This window comes from Podarcis cretensis, assembly GCF_951804945.1.
Source record: "Podarcis cretensis genome assembly, chromosome: 3".
NCBI lineage: Eukaryota > Metazoa > Chordata > Lepidosauria > Squamata > Lacertidae > Podarcis > Podarcis cretensis.
In genome coordinates this window covers 55,697,494-55,725,203 of record NC_137172.1, presented here as the reverse complement: position 1 = coordinate 55,725,203, position 27,710 = coordinate 55,697,494, and the positions used below count along the sequence as shown (strand labels likewise).

The window sequence follows — 27,710 nt, the reverse complement described above, 5'->3', positions numbered from 1 at the left end:
CCATGTCTCTAAATAATTGATTGCATTTACACAAAGTGGGGTGGCAGTTGAGGGATCAGGATGACATCTTTCACAGTGACAAGTGACATGAGAGAAGCTAGCAAGCGCTTTTCAGAAGTAGTGTCTAACCGCCCACGGTATATTCATTAACTCTGCTTTTTTCCTTTTTGTTCATTACACATGTCTACAGAAGAATACACCCACTCCATTCCCTCCTCTTCAATTCGTTTGGCTTGGAGTTTGCATCCCCCCCCCCATTTGATTTACAGTTGAGAGCTTGTGTATTCTGCGGTTGGGGGGTGGGAGTATGCTTTTTCAGTACATTAAAAAAAATCCCTGAGTGGGGAAGAATAGAAGCAAAATAAATTCTTCTTGTTCATTATCACACACTTTCCCCATAAGGATTGTGGACTGGACTAGGTTCTAATCAGAGATTCTTTCCTGAAGCTTTAATAGTCCATACCAAACATCTCATGCACAGGTAAAGGGAAATGTGAGTTTATTTGTGTTCACAAGGACACTAACACCAACCCACTCGAAAATGTAAAGTGTATTTTATGACATATTTTAACCATTTTCCTATGGTATCGTAAAAGGCAATTTATTTTTTAATTATGGTGCAGGGTTTGATTTTGAAATGATCATATATTGCTTTTGTGTCAATCTCTTCTCCGTTATCCTTTCTTCTGCTTTAAAACAAAAATAAATCACGAATTCCTGTCATCAAGAGTGTGATGTTTGTCACCATGATACCGTAACTACCAGGCAGGTGGTTCAACTAACCCTTTTTCCTGTGACTGGATCCCTGCATTCTTCAGTGACAGCACAGTGCAAGAGGGCAAAAGTATAAGCCTACACCCCTGCGCATTGGGGGTTAGCATTCTGGCTAAGAAGTATTGATGGCCCTGCCTTCTATACTTATATCTAATTCTTTGGCAGCATTATTTCCTCTTACAGCTAAAGAAGGAATTATCATCACCACCACCATCATTAATGAGACATCATCTGTCTCATTAAGCTAATGATTTGAAATACTTTGCTGTTGGGGCCTTGTTTTCACAGTGTAACTGAGAGGCCTATTTTGCACATAATAATACTAAACCATGTTTTAACAGTATATGCATGAGCAGTAGCAAACCTCTTCTCTTCTTCCCTCCTCTGGCGTGGCCATGAGGAGAGGATTAGAAACAGACACTTCCTGTTTAGACTAACTAGAGATTTTCATTGCATCCAAACTGGGGTAGTGTGTCAGGGAGGACAGATCTCTAGTTAGCTTATACTTAAGCTCTGTCCAAATGTTCCTTTTGGTATCTAGCTATTGAGATACCATCTGCATAAGAAATGATGCTGTGGTATGCAATGTGCTAGAAGATGGATAGTTGTTTCGGGGGGGGGGGGTAAGTAAGAGAAAATGCACTGTTGGGAAACTCTGGCAAGGGGTAGTGTTTGCTGATCCAGGATTGAAATGCTACTCACTAAAAATGAAGCTGTCGAGTGATGTTCATGCACCTACTGTCTTAAAGAGAAAAACTGGGAAGGATACTAGACATTTCCTTAGCATTGTTATGGAAACTGAAGAATTATAATAGAATCATAGAATTGTAGAGTTGGAGGGGACCATGAGGGTCATCTAGGCCAAGCCCCTGCAATGCAGGAATCTTTTGCCCAACGTGAGGCTTGAACCCACAACCTTGAGATCCAAATGGCACCTATGCTTGTTGGACTTGTGGCCTATGAAAAGCCTTTCAACAAACAATGCAAGAAAGCAAAACAGAAAGGACTGGCAGCACCATACCATTTTATTTCTAATGGCTAAGAAATACATTCTTTTGTGAGGAATGGCTTTCTTGTTATGATGGATGAAGAGCTAACATGTCGTTTTGTATGTCTCTCTACTCAAAAGGACAGGTGATAACTTTAATCACAACGTGCTGATTTTATAGACCTTACTGGCATCATAAACAACTTTTTATTCAAATGCTTGCATATAAAAGGCAAACCATACCTATATTCATACAACATACTTAATCATTTTGCAAAAGGGAAAAAGAGCGCATGGAATCTTGTTCTACTAGTGCCTGACTTATGGGTTGCAGGCTGCATGTACATTGCAGTAGCTTTTATACTTTTCCAGACAGTTTTAGTTATTTATTATTCCCTACATTTGTATCCCACCTTTTCTCCCAGGAGCTCAAGGTGACATACATGGTTCTTTCCCCTCCCCATTTTATCCTTGCAACAACCCTGTGAGGTAGGCTGGGCTGAGACATTGCGGCTCCCCCAAGGTCACCCAGTGAGCTTCATGCCCGAGTGCAGATTCAGTCCCTGGTCTCTCTGGTCCCTGATCCAACACTCTAACCTCTACACCTGCCTGGCTCTCAGCCTTGATAATGTTATGGGGATCTCAGCATTATTATTTTCTCTCTTTTTTAGTTATGTAATGAACATGATTTCTTCTGTGCATGCTAATGTTCAAATAAGACAAGTCAAATAAAAACACTGTTTATATGATGCTAAGATAATTTGAGGCCTGGAGCAGAGTAGGAGGAAGGGAGCTGACAATGATTTTCAGCGTTAAGGCTCCTGTTGCCTGGGATACAGTGACTGAAATATAGCTTGCATACTGTCGGGTATCACTATTGTCACATTGCAAGAACACCTGCACTTCTCTTCAGGGGTTAAAAATTGTATAGAAGCGTTGGATTTCTGCAAGGGATTTCTCATGTTCATTGTCCAACTCGCCATTGTATCAGCCTTGAAGGCTAAGCATCCTCATGAAGGATAAGGCTGTTGGCAGCTATCAGTTGCATTTTTCTCCCTCTCTCATAATAGTTGAAGCCAAGGCCATGCAAAGAAGCTCAATGTTGGACAATTGAGGACAGACCAAAAGGATTAGCAATTGTTTGCTGAAGCTTGAGAATGATTGCCGAGCAGGGATGGAGAATCATTTCCAGTTTGCGGTGGGTGGGGGGCTGGATGCTGCAGTGACCTGTCCCCTGTGGACCATTCACCTGTCATTTACCTGATGTCACCATGACATCACCTGAAGCATTTACCTTTGCCCACATGGTTTGAAATCAAATCATGTGGGGAAAGGCATAATGTTTTGCAAGCTCTGCCCATCAGCTGATGGGCAGAGCCTACGAAACTCTGTACCTTTGCAAACACTGACACTTCACAGACACACTTGCAAGGGCACAAGGCTTTGCAATCAGCATAGAGCTGCATCTTAACCTGCTCCGCACCTGATGCCATATATATGTAGGGCAGGTGGGCACGGCTTGACCAAAATGGCCTTGCAGGCCAAATGCAGAGGCCTGCCAGTCTTAATAAGGTCTGCAGGCCAGAGGTTCCCCACCACTGCTGGAAAGCATTGCTTCCTTTATAGATTCAATTTATCCTTATATTTATGTTAGGAGATATTTGAAACTGGAAAAAGGGCATGGAGAAAAAGGAGTGATTATGCTTTTGCTGCTCAGTGCACTTGAGTGAATAATGGAGCTCTGTATTTTTGTTCCATGGAACTTCATTCAGTCACTTTAATATGGAATATAAATTTTACTTTAGAAATAGTAATGAGTACCATTTTTAACCTAGATCACCGGTACAGAAATGACACGACTTAAATTTTGGAAGGAGTGAAGATATTGAATCTCTTATAACTGGGGACTTAATCATGTGGTCATTCTGGAACTAGGATATCAAAACATGATAATTGGCTCCATATTGTTTAGGGGGGTATTCATATAAACAGATTAAAATGCAGTGAGGTCATTCCTCCCCCCCCCATTTCTAGCCACATATTTACATTGTTTTTGCATTAACTTTTTTGTTTACTTTTTTTGTTTTCCATCCTTTGACTCTCCCCAGAACCTCTACTAGTGAAGCTCCCATCTGCACATGCGGCAGTGACTATTAGGGTATGCTCACATTACTGCTTGCCCCACTTCCTTGGCAGAGAGTGATAGTTGATAGGTATGAGATTGTTATTTTATGCAGACCCAGAAGAAAAATAAATCTGCACTTGCTATCCTCTTGTAAACGTAGATCTGGGAAAGGTATGGGTCACCCTTATCAGTCTTATCAGGTCACCTAAAGAGTCGGCAGAAACGCTTTTTCTAATGCTGACATTGGAAAGTGGCATGTATCCATGTGGTAGCGATAGTTGGCATTCTGGCTTAAAACACACCCAAAACAGACTTCCGGGTCGGCGCCATCGCCGAATGGCGGACTCCCTCCGAGCTCCGGAGGGAGTCGGCTGGGTAGGGGTCGGGTCCTGCCGTGCCGGCGACGCGGGGACCCTCAAAAACCATGGGCGGAGATGCCCATGGACTTGGTGACTCGGCGGGCACCGTTTGCGCCCCCCGACCCGCGAAGGAGCCTTTTTAAAGGCTGTGGAGCGGGTGACGGGGGGGGGTGTGGTGCTGTGAGTCCAATGCTTCCCCTGCCCAGCGAAGCCGCATGCCATTCGGCGGAGAGCAACGACTTCTTCTTTGAAAATTTCGGATTTGGACTAAAAGGAACAACCCGTGAGTAAATTGATTGGACTTAAAAGGGAAATTTGATCTTTGAATTTGGAGCGAGCGGGGGGAGTGCAAAAAGGAAGTCCGCCCCCCCCTGTTGTAGATGGCTCAACGCAAGGATTTGACAACTAAGATCGAGAGATGAACTTGTTTACCTGAAAAAAATTTTTAACTTCACGAAGGGAAATTACAATAATTGTGCTGGAGGAGAAGACTGATTTGTGGGAACTAAAATGCAACCCCCCCCCCCCCGGAACCGGGAACGATCCGCTATGAGAGACTGGTGAAGAGACATAGAAACTTTGACAGCTGTCAAAGTAGCTGTCAAAGCAGGAAAATAAAAGAGAACTTTGTTATGATGGCTTTGCTGGTTAGATTTGTTACAATTTGGACATAAATTATTGGAAATAAAGGCAACAAGTTATTTGACTTTTGGGTCTGATTTTGAAAGAAATTAAGTTACCATATTCCCTCTAGAGGGAGGCTGGGACATTGCAACAGTAGCAGCAAGTGGAAAAATACTATGAATTTGAGCAGGATCTGTTATCTCTTGGGAAAGCTGCAAAAACGAAGCATTATTTTGTCTACAGAGGTTTCTATACTAAAGGAGACAATGGATTTATCTATTGAAGAAAGGAAGGGACTTGACGCAAGTTATGTTCCTGAATAACAAAAGCCTCTGTGGAGAACAAGAAGTTTCTGAATTAGAAGGTTTCTGCAGCAGAACAGGAAAAAGCAACCTGAGGAATAAGAGCTGGACCAAATTTGAAGCTGGAGTATTTGGAACATCCAGACTTTAAAAGGACCAAGAAATAGAATTTAAGTTAGACTCTTAAACATAGAGGTCTGGATGGAAGAACAATGACTTTTTCTGAGAGTTTTTTCGAGATTGGACTTTCTGAAATTAAAAGCTATCAAAAGACGGCAAAGTGGAGTTGAGATATAGACATGGATACACCAGGCTGGCAGTAGACAATGGATGAACTTTGGGGATTGGAACCGGGGAATGGGGGGGGGGGAGATTTGGAATCCAAAGGCTGTAAAATTATATATTATTTCTTTCTTTTCTTTTTTCATGTTTGTTGTTTGAAAATAGGGGAATTCGTGGAAGGGAAATGGGGTCGATCTTAGGGAATTATATAAAATATAAGGAGAAATGGTTCATTAAGATAAATAAGATAAATTAATTTGGAATAAATGGGTTATTTAAAATTACAAATAAGGTTTTAAAATTTGGGGTAAGAATCTGTGGAATCAATTTAAGGGAAATGGAATACAAGGGGGGGGGGGGGAGTCCGGGAAAGATGCCACTGAAACCAAGTGTAAATCATATTTGTTTTTTCTTTTTTTCTTGCTATCTTTCCTTTTTATTCTGGAAAATTTTTAATAAATATTATTTTTAAAAAAACGCACACACCCAAAACATGCCCTAAATATTAAGCTGAGAGAAGGAAGCTAGATAGAGTTAGCGAGAATCGTTCTCTCTGGAACTAGCAAAAGAGGCATTGGGTGAAGTCACCACCTCCCCCCCCCCCCCGCCGCCAGCCTCTTTCTCATTCACTTATATATGCATCACTCGCAGCCGCTGCACTCTTTCCAAACAGGGCTGCACCTCAGAATGGCTGAAATCCAGTCCAGTTTGGAATGCACAAGCCTAGGAGGGAAATCTCTCCTGCTTTCTTAGCAGACTACTGGATAATCAGTGATGAAGTAATAACTTGGCTGCTTCTAATTCAGTGGAGAAAAAATTGTTTCCACTTGCTTCATAATGACATGCTGGCTCTTCCCTTTCATGAATAAATGGCACCCCAGGAACCTGGATGCTGAGGGAAGGCTCTCTGACCCCTTTACATTGCATTAGTTCTAACATTTTCCCCTGGTTTCAGGAGAGAAAGAAACAATTAGCTTTATCTCCAGGCAGCTCTTTTATACATAAATGGTATTCCTTTGTCTCCCACTGAGTTAGCCTTCTGGCATTTCAGCTTGGCTATGAGTCATCTCTTCTTTTTTTTCTTTTTTTGGTGGCTGGAAATGACTCACTGCAACAGGCAAAGAAAAGAAAACAAACCAATTTCAAGTCTTTTTGCTTTCTAAACTGAAGCCAACACTTAACGTTTTAACTTATTTGGCCATTTTAGTTTACAAGCCTGATAAAACTAGCAGGAACACACAAAACTGCAAGACTGAGAACTGAAAGAAGTTAGGGTGGGGAGGCATTTGACAACCAGTGTGCAGGTCATATGAAATTGGGGCTGCCGGCCGGGGGGGGGGAGGGAAGAGCAGTGGCGGAGGAAGGGGGTCCGGTCCACCCCGGGTGTCATCAATGGGGGGGGGTTGACAAAATGAGTTTTTTTAAAAATGGGTTCACGAAATTTTTTAGGAGTGACGTGGTGGCTTAGGCACCTGCAGGTTCTGCGCTGCCTAAAACGGCAGCGTGGGACTTGTGTCTGCCTACTGCCTCTCCCTCAGCTGCCCTACAGCTGAGGGGGAGGCGGCGGAGAGGCTCCAAGTGTCAGAGAGGCTCGCCCCACCCCCATGGGCAGATCGCCCCATCCCCGGCTCCAGGACCCAGGTTAGCTTTGCCACTGGGGAAGAGTGCCATTTTCCCACTCAGAGTGCTGCAGTAGGGCACTTGGTTTGCATGTTGAAAGACTCGGGTTCCATCTCTGGCATCTCTAGGTAGGATTTGCTGGGAAAGACTCTTGTCTCAAAACCCTGGAGAGCGTCTGCTAGATAGTGTTGACAATACTGAGCAAATAGACCTAGCAGCCATCTAAGGCAAGCAGCTTGCAGATCCATTGGTAGACTCTTTCACATTCTTTTACATATCTCCAGAAAGAGCCTAAAGTTTTCCTTCTGTGGCATATGAACACAGGGGAAGAATGGGATTTCCTTTATGGGATTTCTTACAGAAAAATAGAAGTTAATTCAGATTCCCCTCCCTTTCTTCCCCCCTGCCTCCACTTAAGGCATTTAGTTTGTTCAGTGTGATTCATGTGCCCAAAGAAGTGTTTAATTTAGCAATTCCTACCTTTCCCATCACTTTAAAAAATGGCATTTAAAGTGTGCAAAAGACAGGTGTTCACTTGTGCATGATGTGCACATGTTACATATCTGCTGTGAGGAAATGCTGCTTCAGCAACAGCCGGGATTACAGCAGCCGTTGTAATATCTGGAGCTGCTTCAGTGGTCAGAACAGAGCACAAACCTGTGTGTGGTCCTGGGCATTTTCTCATAGTATCCTTATTAAAAGGAAGGAAATAGAAAATTCCCTTGATGAGATGGGACTTGCCCATCATGAGCACTCTGGCATCCACCATATTCATGAACTCCATTAATTAAGTGCAGTTATACTGTTCAAACCAGTGATGGTCCTTGTGTTCACATTTCCCCTGTGGGCATTGGTGCTGATCCAGCTGTCTGCCTTCATCCTGAGCAATGCAGCGTGCTTATAAAAGAAGGCTCTTGGGTGACTTGTCTGATACCCTTTCTTTGCTGAAAGCTCATTGTGATGAACAATGACACCACTATTATATATCGCAGGTGGAAACGGGCCAGGATTTAATTGCTAAATATAGGCCAACGCTGTTAAGTTTGCCATTGTGCTGTTCTTTCCAGGGCCGTGCCTTGCTATCCAAAGCTTCATCTCGGCTTTTAGCTGGCCTAAAATTGGATATGGGTACTGGGGGAGGCAAAGACACAGGCACTCACAGCCATCCATCCATACAACCAGTGTGGTGAAGGCCGCCAAGTGACCTTGGGTCTGTCAGAATCTCTCAGCCGTAACCTACCTTACAGGGTTGTTGTTAGGGTAAAATGGAGAAGTGTATACACTACCTGAACTCCCTGGATGAAAGGCGGGTATAAACGTAGTAAATAAATAAGTATTGGTGATACTGTTCGTTCTGAGATAGATTTTTTTTTTTTTTACAGATCATCACAAAAATAAAAGTGGTTAGGGAGGGGAAGAAAAATAGTGAATTCATCTTGGGAAAGGAGATGAATACCAAGTTAGTTAGCCCAACTATTTTGTTTCCCTGATGGTCCTCAGACTTTTTGTTACTTAACATGTTGCCAAGACACAATGTGTGATTTACAAAAATTAGTAAGTGTTGTAAGTGAAGCTAATACAACCACTTACCGCTACCCAAGAGTGGTCCTAATATGTGTGACATTTCCGGGGATGGGGGGGCGGCAGGAGAGAAGAGAGATTGTGCCTGCGTGCATGTATGTATCAGGGGTAGCTAATATTTTAAAAAATAACAATCTATATTAAATTTTAGAATAACTAGACTTTTAACCTTAGGACTCATGTACCTTTAGTATTTGCATATAAGAGGGCATTGCAGCCAGTGAAATTCCTGTATTGCAGTCTGCAGGGATTTGAAAATCTTCCTCAGCCAAAGCTCTCTCATTCATCCAACTATTAAACATACATAAACCCTAATGTTGAAAGACTGGCCATCCCAGATTCATACTTGTCATATCAACAGCAAGTTAGCTGTTCAAATCTGTCCAGTTGTCTAAATAGCACATATCCTTTACTTTGGTCCAAATAGATGTCTTATTTCCCATGTATTTTTGCCATTTTTTTAAAAAAACAAACCTGAAGATACCTCACATTCAAGCTGAAGTGATATCTAGCTTTGCATTTCAGTCAATATACTGTAGTCATACACATAGTTGAGAAATGGCCAAAAAAAATGCATTGATCTGAATATGCTGTATCTCTTTTGTTTCTGTAGACTATCTATTTGGACAATGATGTTTCTTCCTTTGTTCAAATCAGAGGCTCAGTTCCACTATTTTGGGAGCAACCTGGGCTACAGGTAAATAGCAAAAATCACTAAGGCTGCAATCCCAAGGCGAGAGGAGGGATTGAAGGCTGTTTAACCACCATATCGAATGCACTGCCAAGCGTCAAGGCAGAAGCAAGAACAGAGGAATGTTATCCATCCTTTTTTTGCACTTTGATTAGTTATTATTTAAGAGCTTCCTTCCCACTGGGAATAATGGGAAGAAAATAAAGAGTTAGAGGGGCTGCTGAACATGTCTGTCTTTCTCCCTGGTTCTGGATGTGATGTCTTTGAATCTAAGCTGCTTCCTGGTTCTCCCTTGGCATACCACCTTTTGGCCCTACTGATGGTTGGAGTTCTGGCATCAACTGGGCCAGGACATCCAAGGGTCCAGTTGCAGGGAGGAAGTACCCATCTCCCTCTCCAGTATTGGTGCTCTGTCTCTGACCTTGTAGAGAGAGACGTGATCTATCTTACAGCCCCTGAGATGTCAAAGAGGCCTGATGCTGTGGTTAAGGTAACTTTGAAAGTTGCTATGCCAACATTGGAGATATTCATATTCAAGGTGCTGAGATTTGAGGTTGTGTTTTTTTAAAAAAAACAAAACTTATGTGCTGTGATGCAGTGCTTCTTATAAAGGCCACCATCTAGCACTATTGGCTATGACAAAGGGAGGCACCAAAAGCAGAGTTTTGTCAGCCACAACCTGAAATGGGTGCGTACAGATTGCATCAAAACTGTTTTTAGAGAATAACTCCTTTATTTGAATCATGAATGGCTCCATCTCTATATCACTCTGGAAGATCATATGGTCTGGTTTATACAAAAAAAGCTGTTAACTTGAAACTTAATATGTATATTTTTTTAAAAATTGATTATTCAAAACTGGACCTGTTTGTTTTTGTAAGCTCAAATATTTTTTATAAGCTGATTCTTTCTGCTTGTTTATTTTTTAACTGCAGTGGTTCAGGCATGGTCTGTGCTTTAAGACAGCAGTTATATCTGTGTATGTGCAGAATAGATGCTTACATGAGCTCTGAAATGTGAGTTAGGGACAGATTCAAGAATGCAATGAATACAGTGGTGTTTCCCTCAGCAGCTATGCCTGTTAGATTCATCGGTGGCCCAAAGGAAACTCACCTTGACAACTGGAGGGTCAGTTAGATAGAGGATTCTGGGCAAGGTGAACCCATGGCCATTCACTGGGTGTTAATATGATTTTGCATTCATTTGTCAGTGTTGTTTGCTAATAAAATGTGTAATTTGTGCTTTGAGTGCCATATGGGGGTGGCAGTGTGGTTGCTAAGAGATAATAAAGGAACATTTTCTTTGAATGAAAAAGGGAGACATCTAGTGACTCATATTTAAAATTATTGCTTTCTATTATTTTCATTGTTATCCACTTAGGTTGGCTCCCATCATCTAAAACTCACCAGAGGCCTGGAAGCTAATGCTCCTGCTTTTGACAAGTAGGTTTAATTGCGACGCTGCTGAAAACACAGTAAAATCAGATGTTACTGTTTGCATTCCAGGGTTTCCCAGAACATCTTCATGGTGTCACATCTTTCTTCTTTCAAATCCCACTTCAAAACTCACCTTTTTATGAGAAGCTTTTTGGTTGAATCCCTACAAGTACAGACATAACACTTAACCATAGAATGATAGAATTGTAGAGTTGGAAGGGATCCTGTGGATCGGGTAGTACAACCCCCTGCAAAGCAGGAATATGCAGCTGTCCCAAATCGGGATCGAACCTGCAACCATGGCGTCGTCAGCACCAGGCTCTAACCAGCTGAGCTAACCATATATAAGGGATCAAATACTGGCTGTGGGGTCAGCATGTTGCTCTCCACTCTCCACTTCCCTCTTGTTCAGAAACTGCTGCTGGCCATTATGCCAGCATCTGGCTGTGAAGCAGGGACAAATGTCAGGGGTTTCACTAAGGAGAAAAAGAAGCTGTCTGCATTGTGGCTGCTACATCTGAAGACAGTAACACTACTAGGCTTATTGAAATTATTGTCTTAATCAGAGTTTAGGTCTGGCGTTAGGAAACCTTTTTTTAGTCTAACCCTCATCTCCCAAAGGTACACATACTAGTGACAGGTGGGGCCAAATGAGAAGTAGGTTTTGGGTTTGGCTGGAGCTGGTGCACATGCAACGCTCACTGTGAACACATATAGCACACACAGCATGCATATACACATCACATGCCAAACACTTGTATAGTATGCACACATATGCTTGCAAACCCACCCATCCCGCTCCCCAGTTGGAACAAAAAATGAATTTTAGGTTTTTTTTCTTTGTAACACTTCAAACAGCGCTGGATGCTTCAGTTGAGGAAAGAATCATGTTTTCAGGAATAGGGAGGGGAATTCAGTTTGTGTGCTAGAAAGGGTGGGATATTTTGTAGCACTAGTAATACCTTGAAGGAAGATATCATGATCTGCCACAAAAAAAAGAGTTAACTGTGCATTTGCGACCTTTATTGCACAGTTGGTTTTGAAGACTAGTAGATTTCCCCCACCCCCAAGCTGTTCTTGCATTTGCACAACCTCTTAGGAACTACTAAAGCCAAGTAAATGGCAGAAGGCTATGTGCAAAGAGTGGTGAACGGCTATTGAAATAGATGAAGATCCCACAGGTAGAGCAACTCAGGTGATATAGGAGGGAATCAGTCCATTGTAATGCTTCTCAGAGAAAGTTGTGTGTGTTTTTAAGGCCGTCCCTGCTCCTCATCACATGTTTTAAGAAGAGTTCTAGGACTCAGCTATACAGCTGCAAATAAAATATTTTGAATGTGTTGTAAAGTGCAATATACAACTGTGACGCCAGATGGCAACTGTGAGCTATAGCAAATTCAATGCATTTTTCAAAACAATTTTTTTAAAAAAACATTTCCACAATCTACTAGGGTAGATTTCACCCGAGATCATGTTGAATATTTATGAAACCAAAGCAATCTGTTTCTACTTTTGCAGGCATATAATGCTCATGAAAGAACAATATGGTAAACAAGTGATTGTTAACCTGTTAGGAAGCAAAGGAGGAGAGGACGTCCTCAACAGGGCTTTCAAGGTAAAAACAAAGAGCAAAGACATGTTTGTTTAGTATAACTGGGATTCTTGGGAGACTTCATAAAGTTTGTATGTATGAATGTTTGCTAGAAAGGCATTCCTGTCCGGCCTTTGCAATTACCATCACAATGTCAATTGTAAATGTCATTGTAAGCACATCAGTTAAACGGATAAACCAAACCATTCTTGGTTAATTAAGCCTATACAGACATGTAAATTTGACATGTATTTTAATATGCTATTTTATTTTACAATTTATGCTTTTAAAATTTCTGATTTTATTTTGGAAAACATTGGCTTAGCTTGATTTTTAACACCTGGGTTTTATAGATAATTTTCACTTGCATGCTATATTTTATATAACTGCTGATGATAAATCCTGTTAAATAAAATATTTTAAAAATCAGTTCTTTTGAAAATCATCAACATTTCCAAAGGAAGGATATTTCCACTTAAATCAGAGATTGCCAGATCATATTATTGGTATTTTAAATATTTTAAAAATTAAATAGCAGTATGCCTTTGAAATTCCAACCATATTTGTCACTGAGAAAAGAAAGAGGAACACATACCCTTAACTACTGCAATTGTCTCTTATCTTCCCACCCAACAGCCTCCTTGCCCTATGGCAGACCTGAGGAACCTTTTTGACCTGGCAAGCCAGATCTTTTATCTCCTTCCCCCCTGCAGGCAAACTTTGAGCCATAGGTAGTTTTGCCCACCTGTTAAGAGTTGGCAGGTACAGGGAGATAATGAACAGATTTCAACTCCCCACACAACAGCTGTTGCACGGGGAGTTCAATCCTGCTTTCTGCAGGCTTCTGGTATGCAGAGGCATTCCCTGCAGGAGACTCTCTCACAGACTCACATAGAGCAGGATGTGTTCAATGTGATCATTGTCCATGCTGGCTTCCCACAGTGAACTAGGGCACACAGCCATATGCCACCTCCACTGTTACCCACCACGTGACATTACCTGCCCATCACTGTGATGTCACCTAATTGACAGGTGGGCACAGTTTAGAATAAATGATTTATTGGACTCAAATTGGAACCCCAGGTGGACCTGAAGTCCCCCTCCTTTTATTAAAAAATATATATTTAACAATTGATATTGTTTTGATATACCACTTGATTGTAATGAAACCTCTAAGTGGTTTGCAAAAATACGTGATGCTGTGCTGTGTCTGAGCTGTATCTCCCTCCTTCTCCAAGGGGGAGACAATGTTCCTCACAAGCAAGTTGATCAAAGATCAACACCTGTTGATCAAAGCCTGTTGACCAAGACTGGGCACTCTGCTCCAGCCACTACAACTGATGCTGGCCAAACCCTCATTCATTCATTCCATAAAATTTATACAGGCACTACAGTCTCTACTTTCTTCCCCATGGGGAGAGGAAGTTGAGGTATGAGCATGGACTGAGCCCTCAGGTGGTTCCACTTCTTCTCCCTCACAAACTCCCACTGTGCATTGAAGTTCATTGTCAGTATTATTCCCCTGTTAGGTCCTATCCTCCCTCTCAGTATCACCTGTAATTCCTGTTAGAGATGATAATTTGTCATTTCTCTGTAATGTTAATGAGTAGCCCAGCTGCACAATTGGGCACAATACTTTGAACAATGATTCATGCTGAGATAGTAATGGTTTAGTCTGATATCATTCCCAAGTATGCTCCCTAATGCAGCTGTCTGTAAATAGTCACTGAAGTGTGGGCAGTTACCAAAGAAACAGATCCAAGGGCAGTAACAGACTGTGGAAGCCTGACTCTCCTCTAGTTATAAGCAGTTCTTAACACCGTCAGTGCCTGAAGCACCTCTTCTTCTGAATTTATTTTGGAACTTGGCCATTTGAACTTTGAAATGAGTTTGATAATAGTCTAAGTGAGCAAACACAGGAAGCAAGAATGCAGCCATGTTTAATATCTCAATCTGAAACATTTGCATCAATACCTCTCCCTATATGCAATGCAGCTTAAAAGGCAGGATAGAAACACTAAATAAATGTACTGTATAAGCACTTTGCCTCATGTGGCTTTCTGACAGTGCACCTGGAGTGTTTTCTGCTGGTATTTTTTTTTGGGGGGGGGGAGGGCAGCAGCATATCTTGCATTCTTGCTAAGGTAGCAGAGCTTCCTTTGAATTCTATGGCCTCTCACTTCAGATATCTTCAGCACAGGATTGCACCCTGAGTATGTGCTATTATTCGTACCTTCAAGCTGGTATAGTGAACTGGATCACAACTTTATTTTTTGCATTATTTCATGCCCTTTTGCGGGGAAGTGTAATTTTTATTCTCTGTCATATCTCCCAATCCATAGGAGAGACTTTGGAATGGGCATTTAGGTTGTGAGTACAAAGTACATATTGGCATGAAACTGTATTCTGACAACACACAACTACATACTAATACTTTATGTGACATCATGTGGCAGACACATGATGTGTGGGACACAGGCCCACACAGTCTAACTGAGGCCTTAGTTTTGGTTATAAATTGAGCAGTACTGATTAGTGCAACAACAACAAAAAACACCTAAGGGAATTGAATTTTAAAATATGCAGTGAATATTGTTGAATTTACAACTTAGCATCATGATTAGGTATAAATGGTTCAACAACAGTTCAGTGCATATTATCATATATATTTTTCTGCAAATGATGAATGCAAAAAGTTTTTTCTCCCTGTCCCTTTCCTTTGCAATTAGAAGTTGCTCTGGGCATCATCCCATGCAGGAGATACACCCATGATTAATTTTGATTACCACCAGTTTGCAAAAGGTGGGAAAATGGAGAAGCTTGAGAATTTGCTGGGGCCTCAGCTGAAGTTGCATTGGGAAGAATTAGGCATCTTCACCAAGGGCGAGCATGCAGGTTTCCGGTGAGTGTCTTAACCCTTTGATACCAATTGCTTGTGCTTTTCTTTTCGAGCTTCCAGATGTGCATTGACTCTGCATATGGAAGGTTGCATCCTCATTGGATTGGGGCAAAGGAAGCTAACAGTAAACAACCCAACTCTCTACATATTTATGTATCTGCTTCTTCCCTTCTTCCCTTTTGAGCAGGTGTTTAGAAAGTAGTTGTTTTTTGGGATTTGTGGGAATGCTAAATCATTTCATTCTTTGACTTGATTTTTGAAGTCAACAGATGGGTACCTTGCGAACCAACTGCCTGGATTGTCTGGCTCGAACTAACACCGTTCAGTCCTTCATAGCACTTGAGGTGAGTGATCCACCAGACATTATACAGGAATGCCTTCCCTCTCTTTTTCATGCCTGCATTATGTCAATCTTGTGAAAAGGTGAAAGATTGTGTCTTTCTCATACGTATCTGGTTGGCCAAAGTGAGGACAGGATGCTTGGCTCTTTGGCCAGATCCAGCAGGGCTCTTTCTTACGCTTTAAGATTAATATCCTGAGCAAAATCCTTAATGTAACAATCAGCAGCAAGTTTTGGATATGATGAGGGCAGTGATCTTACCTGTTTCTCTCGGGCTTATTCCTCTTTTTTCTCATCCAGGTTTTGTTCACTCAGCTAGAGAGCCTGGGATTAAACTCCAAGCCTATAGTTGAACGTTTCCTGGAGTCTTATAAAGCAATGTGGGCCCTCAATGGACACAACCTAAGTAGGATTTTTACAGGCAGCCGTGCCTTGGATGGAAAAGCTAAGGTAGAGGAGAGAAGTGATAATTGTCATATTCTTGGAAGCTGTCACTGTGAGTTAAATGAATGCTATTAATCCTTTTGTTATATAGGTTGGGAAGTTCAAGGACGGGGCGCGCTCAGTGTCACGGACAATCCAGTCAAACTTTTTTGATGGTGTGAAACAGGAAGCCATTGACTTGCTGCTTATGGGTGATTTCTACAGTGAAGAGCAAGCGGAAAAAGAGAGGATGCTCATGGACCACACGGCATTGCTGAGTAAGTAAGAATTAGCTCTGACTTACCGGTACTTTCTTTTTGGTATTGGTATGTAAAGTAATTAGCAGCTGCAGCTCAGACAAAAGTCAATGAAAATAGTATATGTAAAAGATAGGTAGACAGGCAGACAGTTCCAACTCTGCCCCATGACAGAAAGACAGATAAGACAGATCCAACTCCACCCAACCACACTAAAATAAAAATTCAAAGGCCTAGATGAATAAGAATGTTTCGCCTGGTGCCTAAAAACAGCTAGTGATGGTGCCAGGGGAGGGCATTCCACCAATTAGGGGCCGCCAATTAAAAGACCCATACTCATGTCTTCACCCTCTTTTTTAATTTAAATTATTTATAGTTATCATTTATATACATTTCAGTAGTTTCATACTCGTATTAATTATGTCTTTTAAAACTTTTTAAAATAATACAACTATGTGCATGAGAACAAAAATAGATATAGGTCGTTTGGATTCTCGGGTTGCAATTCTGTGTGTATTTCTATTGCTGAACACAATAGAAGTTTACCTCTGAGTGAACATGCATAGGATTGCGCTGTCAGTCTGCAAAATGCCCAAGCAGATGAGCACTAATGCCTCTTTAACGTTTCCTCATAAGCTGCCCAGTTGCTCCTGAACTGTTCATGTTCCTGCTTATGAACTGTGAGGAAGAGCATCACTTGTGGCTTGTGGCATAGCCTGAAATGTTTATCCCTAGTGATTTAAGGCATGCCAACAAAAGCAATTATCAGGAGAGATGTTGGTATTCTGATGATTCATATGGTCTGTTTTATTTCATGGCAGAAATCCTACTCCCCTTTCCCCCCTTCTTTCCATCAGTGACCCCTAGCATTTTGAAAGCCATGTCAGAGCATCAGTTTGAATTCACAAACTTCAAGAGAATTCGTGTTGCTATGGGGACTTGGAATGTAAATGGAGGCAAACAGTTTAAGAGCAATATCCTTGGTACCAGCGAGTTAACAGATTGGTTACTGGATTCCCCGAAGCTTTCTGGTGTTTCAGAATTTCAAGGTATTGTCATGCAGTGACAAGCGTATTTGTGCTTACATACACACATATCGTATTCCTGCATATAAGCATACATATGTATCTGTGTTTGTATTTGTTCTAACTCAGTTTGTGGGGCATTAAAATTGTTAGGGTACTTGCACACCACCTAGAAACCTAGTTTTGTTCATAAATAGTCCAAGATAATGTGGTTAATAGAGAAGTCTGAAAATGCAGCATTTGTATATTTTCCACTCAAGGTGAGGGACTTTTAAGTTTTACCCTCGGTGGTCAAAGGTACTTCCATCCTATCTGAAAAGCTGGAATTTGGTTCACATTTAAGGCACTCCTTAGGTGGGATTCACCTAATCAGCCCTGGAAACCCTGTACAAAGACTTCCATTTGTGCAATGGGTCTTCCCCTTTTCCCAAAATTGGTTTTGGGGGTCAGGAGAACCCCTAGAAGAGTGGAGGGGGAGGAATCTTTCCGCTTGGTAAGCTACAGTGTTTGTGTAGATGGATTGTTTGGAAGAGCACAACACAGAATTTCACCCCCTGATTGGTAGAAAAGTCTGAAAGGGGGATTCTGTGATGAACATGCATGTGTGAACAATATTTGAAAATCTAAGTCAATATTAGGATTATCATATACAGTATAATAATAGAGGGAAGCATTCCACCACAGAAAAAGCCAAAGCTCCACATGGGAAATAATACTGGGCTTTGTGAGTTCTGTTGCCTTTCTCTATGGCAGTGTTCTGCAACCTTGGGCGACAGGCTATTGGACTATAACTCCCACCATCCCTAATCAGTGACTAAGCTAGCTGGGGTTTATGGAAGATGCAGTCCAGTGACACATGGAAACCCATTGATGAAGAACCCTGTTCTGTTCTAGAATCATACTTGCTTGCATTGTGGGTGAGTGGGCATTTTTACTAAAAGCTGGGTATGCGCATCTGTGCCTACAGAAAGCAAGCACAATGCACTAGTGTCTCTCACATACTCTCTCAACTTGACCAGCTAACCATTGAAATCACTTAACCATGGTTAATAACCATGGTTTATTTTGTTTTTACATTAGGAAAGGAAACATACTCACAAAGCATCAACTCACTTTTGTATGTGTTCTTCCCCACCCCCTCCTGTTACCATAGATGACCATTGTCCGGCCGACATATTTGCCGTGGGATTTGAAGAGATGGTAGAATTAAATGCTGGGAATATTGTGAATGCTAGGTATGCTTAAAGTGAGCTATTTAACTGTATTATACTCCATATCATATATTGACATAGTTGCTTATACTCTGTGTAGTGGTGCGTGCATAATTCACAAAATGCTAATAGCTGGTTCACATATGCATGCTTATCACCTGTTGACTCTGGCATCAAGTGATGATTGTCATGCATGTATGAGCCTTCAAAGATGAATCACCACAAATAAATCTTTCATATCACCTGATATCAATTCAAGCACAATAAATTTAAATGGAAACTGCATTCATTCATTCAATGGAACATCATCAAGTGCTGAATAATCAAGTTATGTTCATTCATACGTGAACCACACTCAGATGGGCTTTATTCATTGCAATAAATAACTATGATTTTGCAGCCTTTCAAACATGGCAGAAAGAGAATGAAATGAAAAATGCTGATTTATCTGAATCTCTGTTAGACACTGGTCTATTATTGTCTTATCTGCCTGAAGTGGTGGAGACGCAGAGGGGCTCTGGAGCAGAGTAAGACCAGTGTATCCTGTATGAACATGATAGTTAGATAAAGTGCTGATGCAGCCCTGAGTTATGAATAAGGTGCCATTTATATGCTCTGGAATTAACTCTGTGTTCTATCCAGTGAAGAATATTTCATGCCCTATCCAATTAATTGCTGCTGTAATTAATGCTTGTGTTTACCTGTTGCAGCACAACTAATAAGAAGATGTGGGGGGAACAGCTTCAGAAAGCCCTTTCCAGGACACATCGATACATTCTGTTGACATCAGCACAGCTTGTTGGTGTTTGCCTCTTCATCTTTGTACGACCTTTCCATGTCCCCTTCATCAGGTATATCCCCTGCAGTGGGGAACTGGGAGCAAGTAGAAGTCTTCTTTCACTGCAAATTTGGTGAAAGTGAAGGGAAATAATTATTAAATGGGAATTTACTCACTCTTGCTCATGCTGCTTTTGCATTACACACGTTGTTGTTTTTTAAAAAAAGAAACTTTCATAATCAGTGATTGAGCCTGAAATCCTAAACATAAGTAAGACCCACTAAATTAAGGATTCTGCTGTTGGGATCCTGTTACCAACTGTAATTCTTGCAGCAAACTCCATTCTTTTTCAAAGAATATGGGCAGGAATTGTGATTGATGAATTGCTCCCTTTGAATTGGATTCTGCTTGAATAATTCACAGAGTACAACCAGTGAGTCTTAGAATCTTTATTGATATGTCTTCAAATTGGACATGCCCTCCATTAAGGAAACTATATTTTAGGGCAAGCTTAATGGCATGCATCTTGAATATGGCTGGCTAGATAGATGGCAAAATGAACAAAGGAGTGTGAGCAAAATTAAAAAATATATAATGCTTCTGTTTAATTCTATATATTTCTTTCAAGGCAGTTGTTTCATCTAAGCCTTAATAAACTTTTTTTAAAAAAAACCCAGGTTCAGAAGTGCTGTTATGCCAAATGTGATTTAGAGTTTTGAATGGGTGAAAAATGGGTCAAAATTTATTGGGGTGAAGGGAGTTGGCTGTATTTTATTCTGGGAAATCTCCCAGTGGCCACACACGACGGGTGAGTGTGCTGCCAGAGGCGAAAGTGGGCAAGGGCAATGAATGTAAAATCTACCTTTGTATGCTAGGCTAGTTGCTATGCACACAGATATACACACTCACAAACACCCTGCTCTGTCCTTCATACACACAAGCAAGGGGCATTATCAATGTTCGAAACACAGTTCAGCCAGACAAAAACACTCAAGGAGGGTCAGAAGCAGGGGCGTTGAGGGTGTGGCCACAGGACAGTCACAAGTGTTAGATGGAGAGACCTGGAGTCTAGTTCTGTGACATCACGTCAAGATAACAAATACATGAGCTGGATAAAGTCAGTGTAGTGGCAGTTTCTCTTTTGTAAGGCCCATGTAGATGCATCAGACCTTCCATGTTCATTCATTTTGGCAGGGCTTGCACAGGATCCTTCTTTGCTAGTCATGGAGCCATAGAATTGTAGCGTTGGAAGGGACCCCGAGGGTCATCTAGTCCATACCCCTGCAATGCAGGAATCTCAGCTAAATCATCCAAGACAGACGGCCATCCAGCCAACCTAGTGACAGTCTACTGTGCCTATTGTTCTATGTATTTCCTTTACACTTCCTTAGCAAACGCTTCCTTTTGTCTTTGGCTGTTCTCTCCTGCCCAGGGATGTAGCAGTGGACACAGTGAAGACTGGAATGGGAGGGAAAGCTGGCAATAAAGGAGCAGTTGCCATCCGTTTTCAGTTTCATAGCACCAGCTTATGCTTTCTATGCAGCCACTTGACAGCTGGTCAGTCTCAGGTGAAAGAGCGGAATGAGGACTATAAAGAGATCACACAGAAGCTGAGCTTTCCAATGGTGAGGTTCTTGAAATGTTTTATTTAGAGTTGTGCTGAATTCTCACCCATGAAAACTATCAGAGCAAAATGAATATATTCAGGGGCGGGTGGGTGTAAAGTTCCACCCGTTCTCCCTTCTCCCCAATCTTAATTCAGGGAATGTAGCAAAGACATTTATCTTCGTGTGTGTGGATTTCTGTAGCTGCTGATTCTGAAGCCTTAAAAAGATAGCCTGAATTTGGGCAAACCATGCTTAGAAGTAGCTTGTACATCTGTATTCAAAATATATCCATATTAACAGTGCCCTCTAGTGATACTATAGCTGCAGACACGATTTGATGTGGAACGCATATATTTTTGTTGGGTATGTTTTGAGTTTTTGTTATGCTTGGTTTTATAACAAACATTTAAATTTAGCTGAAACAATGGACTCTAAACAAAAGCTTGATGGTTGAGAATTGTAGTAAATCTTTATTACAGTTGGTTTCAATTTATATTTATAGTAGTGTGAGACTATAGTTTTAAGGGGCAAATTCACCTTCATTTAATATGAAGATTGTTCTTTAGTGGACAGGAAGTGGCTCACTTGGGGAGGTGGAACCAACAACACTAGTTTCCTGGCAACAGAATTGCTACCACTTACCAGGAGTGGGAGGGGTGAAATGGCAGGGAGGTTGGCATGGTGGGGCAGGTTCACTGGCAGGAGCACTGGATTGGCTCCACCGATGCACTTGTACTGAATCAATGCCTCCACCGCTCCATTTCCCTCCAGGTAAATGTCAGGGACACCCCTGCCAGGAAGCTAGCATTGCACCTCATATCTCTGTGTGGGCCATTTCTGTTGGTAGAAGCACATTTTTCAAGTTAAAAGCATGCGTCATCAAAACAGATGTGCATATTCGCTTGAACTATCTTAGTTAACTGTGATTGTGCCAGATTATAGGATCAGTATTGTTTCAGTATAAGATAGTGGCCTGTACTGAAACTAAAGATCAAAGTTGTATCAAGAAACATAGTGCCCGGTATTTATTAATGGGCCATACTCTGAAGAAAATTCTAAAACAGCACTCAGAAATAAGGAAGATTAAAATCCTGTTGTTTAATCTGTGCTTGAAAATACATTTTTTTCTCTCACACACAAACAGGGAAGAAGCATGTTTTCCCATGACTATGTGTTCTGGTGTGGTGATTTTAACTACCGCATTGACTTGACCTATGAAGAAGTATTTTATTTTCTCAAACGACAAGATTGGAAGACACTCCTGGAGTTTGATCAACTGCAGCAGCAGAAATCCAGTGGAAAAGTAAGGGGACTGGTGCTGTTTGAAAGAGCATTTACTGTAAAAGAGATATTCACCCGAAAGCTCTTTAGTTATTTGAAGCAGATGCCCAAAGCCTGATCTGAATGCACATTTTGCAGCAACCTAGCTGAATCTAAGCAGCTTTGGGTCTGGATGAGAGACTACTTAGGGACGCTATTGAGGCCACCTTCTGTTTTGCAGTGGAAGGCAGGGTGATTATTCATTTAATAAACAATTATATTCTTAAAATTTGTGAAGCGAATGTAAGATGCGACTGTGTGTGCGCGGGTCGCGTTTTGCCGCTTCCGTGCATGCGAGTGACATCATTTTGAGCATCTGCGCATGCGCGAGCAGCGATACCCAGAAGAAACGCACTCCGCTACTTCTGGGTCGCCGCGGAGCGCAACCCAAAAATATTTAAGCTGAAGCGTATTCATCCCGAGGTATGACTGTAATCAGGCTGCTATCTGTGCTTAGAGCTACATGGTGGAGATCTGTTTTATACCAAGAGAAAAAATACTGTATGGATGGCACCATAATAAGCCACGATTTAGATGACCTGTGATTTGTTTTATAGATCTTTAAGGATTTTCATGAAGGAACTATTAATTTTGGTCCAACATATAAGTACGATGTTGGCTCAGAGGCTTATGATACAAGTGACAAATGCAGAACTCCAGCCTGGACTGACAGAGTACTTTGGTGGAGGAAGAAACTTCCTATTCATAAAACGGGTGGGTAGGATCTTTTCAGTTTTTTAAAAGTCTGATAGAATTCTTTTTGGATCACGAAATGAAGATATGTATTGTAATAGCTTAATTATAGACGGGTACCAAAGTTAGATCCTCTTGTGTCAACGGACACCTCTGTGGGGCAGAGAACTCAAAATTGCCATACTTACCATTTGAGTCACCCTGTGTGGACATAAATGAATTACTATTTACCATCAATGCATTGTGTTTTGTTGTCCATACCACTGCAGTACTCATGTGTTAAAATAATATATATAATTGTCAGGGGTTCAGGAGCAGAAGCACAGGGAAGAGGGGAGATGGAGAGCAAAGGGGAAGAATCTGAGAGCAGCGTAGGAGAAGATGACAGTGGCCCGAGAGATTCCATGAGCCTCTCCAGCGAATCGGAAGATTCACAGAAGGGGGCGCCGGTGGCCAGGGCAAGGGGGGTCCCAAGGGGGACACCCCAGAAGCAAGGGGCCAGCGGGGACTCCCAGAGCAGCAGTTGGAAATCAGGACCAGCTTCCCCACCAGAGCATAGTGGGGGGGAAGAGTCACAGGTATCGGGAGTAGCGTCTCCCCCAGCAGGGAGAGGAGAGGAGTCAGGGCTGACCACGCCTCCATCAGAGAGTCAGACAACGGAGGGGAGGTCAGATCCGGCCAGTATCCCGGAAGAGGGAAGCAGTGACAGAAGTAGTGTAACGGTCAGGAGGAAGGTCACTGGGTTGGCGCGAGAGACAAGTTCAAATGTACAGGAGCGTGGGACAGCAGAGAATGAGGATTGGGAACCGGGTCCTAAAGCCCGCCGGAGGCAGGGGGAGGAGCTAAGCGACTCAGCGTCAGAGGAGTCCAGAAAGGGGAATGCCCCAGCGGGCAGGAGGACCCAGAGGAGAAGAGAGCAGCAGAAAAGGTGGAGCAGGGCTAGGATCTTAAACTGGTGTCAGAGGGGAGGAGATTCAGACGGGACTTCGCCGATCTAGGGTTTAAGACGTAGGGCTGCGCGCTGCGGCTTTGAAATGGAAATTGAACTTCAATAAAGACTTTTGTACATTACGACAGCCTAGCGTTGGTCCTCTGTGAGCTGGGACCTAGAGGCAGCTCTGACAATAATAATAATTTGCGTCCTGACAGTTGGGTGCCACATAAGTTATAAGCCACCATAAAAAGTGATTGAAGTCCCAACATTTTATTGAACGTTTGCTCTAATGATTTTAAACTCTGAAACTGAATTCTGTTTTCTTTTACAAAGCTGGAGAGATCAATCTTTTTGACACTGATCTCAGTCCAGAAACCAAAATCAGACCCATTTGGTCTCCTGGTGCCTTGATGTATTATGGAAGAGCTGAACTCCAGGCAAGCGATCACAGGTACCGTAACATCAACAGAAGCATAACCCTTCTGAAATGGCAGAGATGCTGTTGTTTCTGTGATTGTCATGCTTTTCTGTACTGTTGCATAGTAAAAGATGCTTCTGTAGCTCATATGGAAAGCGGCATGCAAAAGCATGCATAAGTCCCAGGTTTAGCCTCTAGCATCTCTAATTCAAAATATCACAGATTTAAAAAAAGATTATGAGAAAATTATCCAGGACTGTGGAGAGCCATTGCCAGGCAGAGCAGACAATAGTTGGTGAGATTGACCTAATTCACTATAAAGGAGTGTGTGCTTAGTTCATGCTCACAAAATCCTTTGGCCAATTAGGTGTGCAGCATTGACAGTTTCTGAGGAATCCCAGTTAGCCCTTTGTGGCACCCTATGCTATCAGTGTGATCCTAGAGCCTTTTCTCATAAAAAAAAAAATTATGTGGTCATCAGAACACCAAAAAGCAGGTAGCATTGGTCACGTGAAGCCAGTCACGTTGAAACTGAAATTGTCATATGAATCCATAATTCTGGATCAATTAATGATTGGTGCAAAACTAAAGCATTTCAAACAACATGGGCAACCCCATATGCAATTTTACCCCTCCACCTATCCCTGTGTGACCCAGCCGATGGTTGTAATTGGTTCCCTGACTCCACAACTGCTGTAATCTTGTGCCACCATTTTGCTGCATCATGGAAAGTCAGTTGTGCTCACTGGGTGCCCAGAGGGGAAAGGAGATAGTCTGTGATGGCAAATCTTAAGGATAAAAACATGTGAAGCTTACTTTATTTTATGAAAAAATGTAGGGAAAGAAAGAGAAAGAGGCTAATGTTTTGTTTCAAGCTTTGATTCTACACTTGATTTGTTTCCTTCGTAAAATAATTAAAGCATAAATAACTTTTGCTGTGTTTTTTATTTTCCCACTGCTTTTAGTATCTGCATTTCCCTAAAATGTAACAAAAATATCAGAAGACAGAAATCTTGCCTGTTAGACAGCACCTGTAGGCTGAGGCTATATGTCATTTGCAGACACACATAATCCTCCCTCTGGCTACCCTGCCATTAGGAGGTTGCTGTCAGTAATGGTGGTATCTGGATGGGTACTTGACAACAACAGAGGAGGGAATTTTGTCTTGCCTTTTTAGAGTTGGTCTGCCACTGTGAAGAACAAGGCCTTTCATCCATCAGTCTCCTATGGCTATAGGCTTTTCCCCAGTTGACCAACTCTTTGTATAGATTCTTATATGATTGTGTGGACAGATATGTTATTTTTAAAAATAAAATAAAGTGTTGCAGAAGTTGCCCCATCAGATATATTGGGAAACCAAGCAATGAAACTATGTGTGTTAAACAGGCCTGATTTCCAATTGCTTTGATTGTGCCAACAATTTTTAATAACAAGTCAACATTTCCCTCCGTCTTCTTACTTCTTTATTTTCCCTGGAATTATTGGTTTCCCTCACCCATCTCTTTCTTCTTATTTCTCTGATTAGGCCTGTTTTAGCTATTGTGGAAGTAGAAGTCCAAGAAGTTGATGTGGCGGCTCGGGAGAAAGTTTTCCAGGAAGTGTCATCCTTCCAGGGTCCCCTGGATGCCACGGTAGTGGTGACTCTGCAGACACCATCACCTGAAGAGAGAGATGAATTTCCAGAGGACTTGCGTACCGAACTAATGCAAATCTTTGAGACTTATGGCATTGTTGTACTTGTAAGGTACAAATATTATTCTCATAAAAAAAAATCTACACCCCAGTGGCTTGGATTCTAACTTCTTGCTCCTGTGACTGAAATGAGTTTCTGTGAAGTGTGGAAGTTTGTCCATGTCACAACAAATAATAATTATCAGAGGATATTTCAGGGCCACAATCCTTTTTCCAAGTAATACATTTTATTGAGCATCGTTTTTAGTTAATATCAACAATCACAGCCATAACAACGGAAGGTCAAAGTGAAGTAGACCACAAAGTTGAGCCACTGTGCTTAGGAAATAGCAGGTCAGCTTTCCTGTATGTTTATCTGATGAAATGGCTCCTGAGAGCTAGTGGTCTCCTCTAGAGAATTGGTCAGACAAGCTTGACAGCTTACCCTGAAGTAGTACCTTAGGGCAAACCAAAGCGTCAGCTTAAAAATGCACACACTTCTCTTGCGTTCTGGGTATATTTCTGAATTATTTATGCTGAATGGACTTAACCCTAATTCATACACAGGTGGGTCAGAACACTGTGTTCTTGGCTGCCTGAAACAAAAAGCTTTTATACTCTGATATAATGTGTTGTTGTTTCTCCTCACATACATTGAGCATTGTGTATGCGTGCAAATAATGCAGCCTCATCTCTGTATTGGATCTTCACATTATTTAACAAATTTGCATACCTTTGGCACATAGTCAAAAGGCACCACCATCCTTGTGTATAAATTACTTGTCCCAGAATTTATCCCACAACCTAGTTATTTGTCATGATCATCAGCGTGGAATAGAATTCCTATTGCCTTGTGCTGAAGCTTTGAAAAAACTCATCCTTTTACCACCGTTCAGTCACCCCAATTGTGAGTGTATCATCATAGCAATCACTGAAGTGTGCCAAAGCAGAAATAATACATGTTTTCTATCATCAACGTTATGTGGTCCTTTAGTATATGGCAGTACAACTCCATTCCAAAAAGTGCTGAGCCCCCTTTCAATAAGCTCTCCTAGATACCCAGCAACACTTGTGGCAGATTTAAGGATACAGGATCAAGAAAATGAAGTTTCAAGTCATGAAAGCTATATGCACATATAATGTACATATCTCAAAACAAAGGAGATTCAGATTCAAAGGCAATGTACCAGTTGCTGGGGAGCAACAGCCAGAGCCAATCTGGATATTACCTAAGAAATATTAAAAGAAGTCACCTAAGCCATTCATGCTTCCCCTCTTCCCCATTTCAGCTTAAATCTGCTCTAATTTTAAGCACAGAGTGAGAACATAAGATGTGATTGAAACAACATATCAGACATTCTCTCTTTACACCAGCTTTTCAGTTAGGCACAGATACAGAATCATTCACTCTGAATGAGCATGATGAGAAATTTAGTACCATCTGTCCTAAAAGCATTGGAGGCAATTATATTATTCACAAGACTAAGTGCGGGAAGTAATAGGCATGTGCACAGTTGACTGACCACCTCTTTCTTTCTTTCTATTCTTGTCAGGATCAATGGAGGCCAGATGCTTGTAACATTTGCAGAAAGCAGGTCTGCTCTTCAAGTTCTTGATGTAGATGGTGCCAAGGTAAGGAAAATAAAAAATTCCCTGCACTATTTTAGGTACTTAATGGCTATTGGAGAGAGAGCTGACATTCACTATTCTCTTTGATTTATTTGAATGCCAGGCATTTTTACAGTCCTTATTGGACCACAT

The 27,710-nt window shown here is 41.6% G+C and overlaps 1 protein-coding gene and 1 long non-coding RNA gene across 4 annotated transcripts in view; one reads left to right on the top strand and one right to left on the bottom strand.

The window, feature by feature from the left end:
- SYNJ2 (synaptojanin 2) overlaps nucleotides 1-27,710 on the top strand; it is a 56,135-nt gene that overhangs the window by 17,471 nt on the left and 10,954 nt on the right. For 2 of the 3 annotated variants that reach the window (XM_079971860.1, XM_079971862.1), the window contains exons 5-20: nucleotides 9,269-9,352; nucleotides 10,727-10,788; nucleotides 12,301-12,397; nucleotides 15,103-15,275; nucleotides 15,535-15,616; nucleotides 15,913-16,062; nucleotides 16,148-16,313; nucleotides 17,150-17,341; nucleotides 18,471-18,552; nucleotides 19,239-19,379; nucleotides 20,739-20,931; nucleotides 22,058-22,216; nucleotides 22,791-22,947; nucleotides 24,194-24,311; nucleotides 25,804-26,022; nucleotides 27,503-27,581. In XM_079971860.1, the coding sequence (XP_079827986.1) occupies nucleotides 9,269-9,352; nucleotides 10,727-10,788; nucleotides 12,301-12,397; nucleotides 15,103-15,275; nucleotides 15,535-15,616; nucleotides 15,913-16,062; nucleotides 16,148-16,313; nucleotides 17,150-17,341; nucleotides 18,471-18,552; nucleotides 19,239-19,379; nucleotides 20,739-20,931; nucleotides 22,058-22,216; nucleotides 22,791-22,947; nucleotides 24,194-24,311; nucleotides 25,804-26,022; nucleotides 27,503-27,581 (2,154 nt within the window). The remainder of the gene's footprint in view (nucleotides 1-9,268; nucleotides 9,353-10,726; nucleotides 10,789-12,300; nucleotides 12,398-15,102; nucleotides 15,276-15,534; nucleotides 15,617-15,912; nucleotides 16,063-16,147; nucleotides 16,314-17,149; nucleotides 17,342-18,470; nucleotides 18,553-19,238; nucleotides 19,380-20,738; nucleotides 20,932-22,057; nucleotides 22,217-22,790; nucleotides 22,948-24,193; nucleotides 24,312-25,803; nucleotides 26,023-27,502; nucleotides 27,582-27,710) is intronic. The other variant, XM_079971861.1, reaches the window with a different exon arrangement.
- LOC307213788 lies at nucleotides 6,435-15,047 on the bottom strand. The gene is made up of 3 exons (XR_013837687.1): nucleotides 13,119-15,047; nucleotides 10,753-10,945; nucleotides 6,435-6,562 (listed from the first exon to the last, which is right to left on the bottom strand). It is a non-coding gene; the product is annotated as an uncharacterized lncRNA (long non-coding RNA).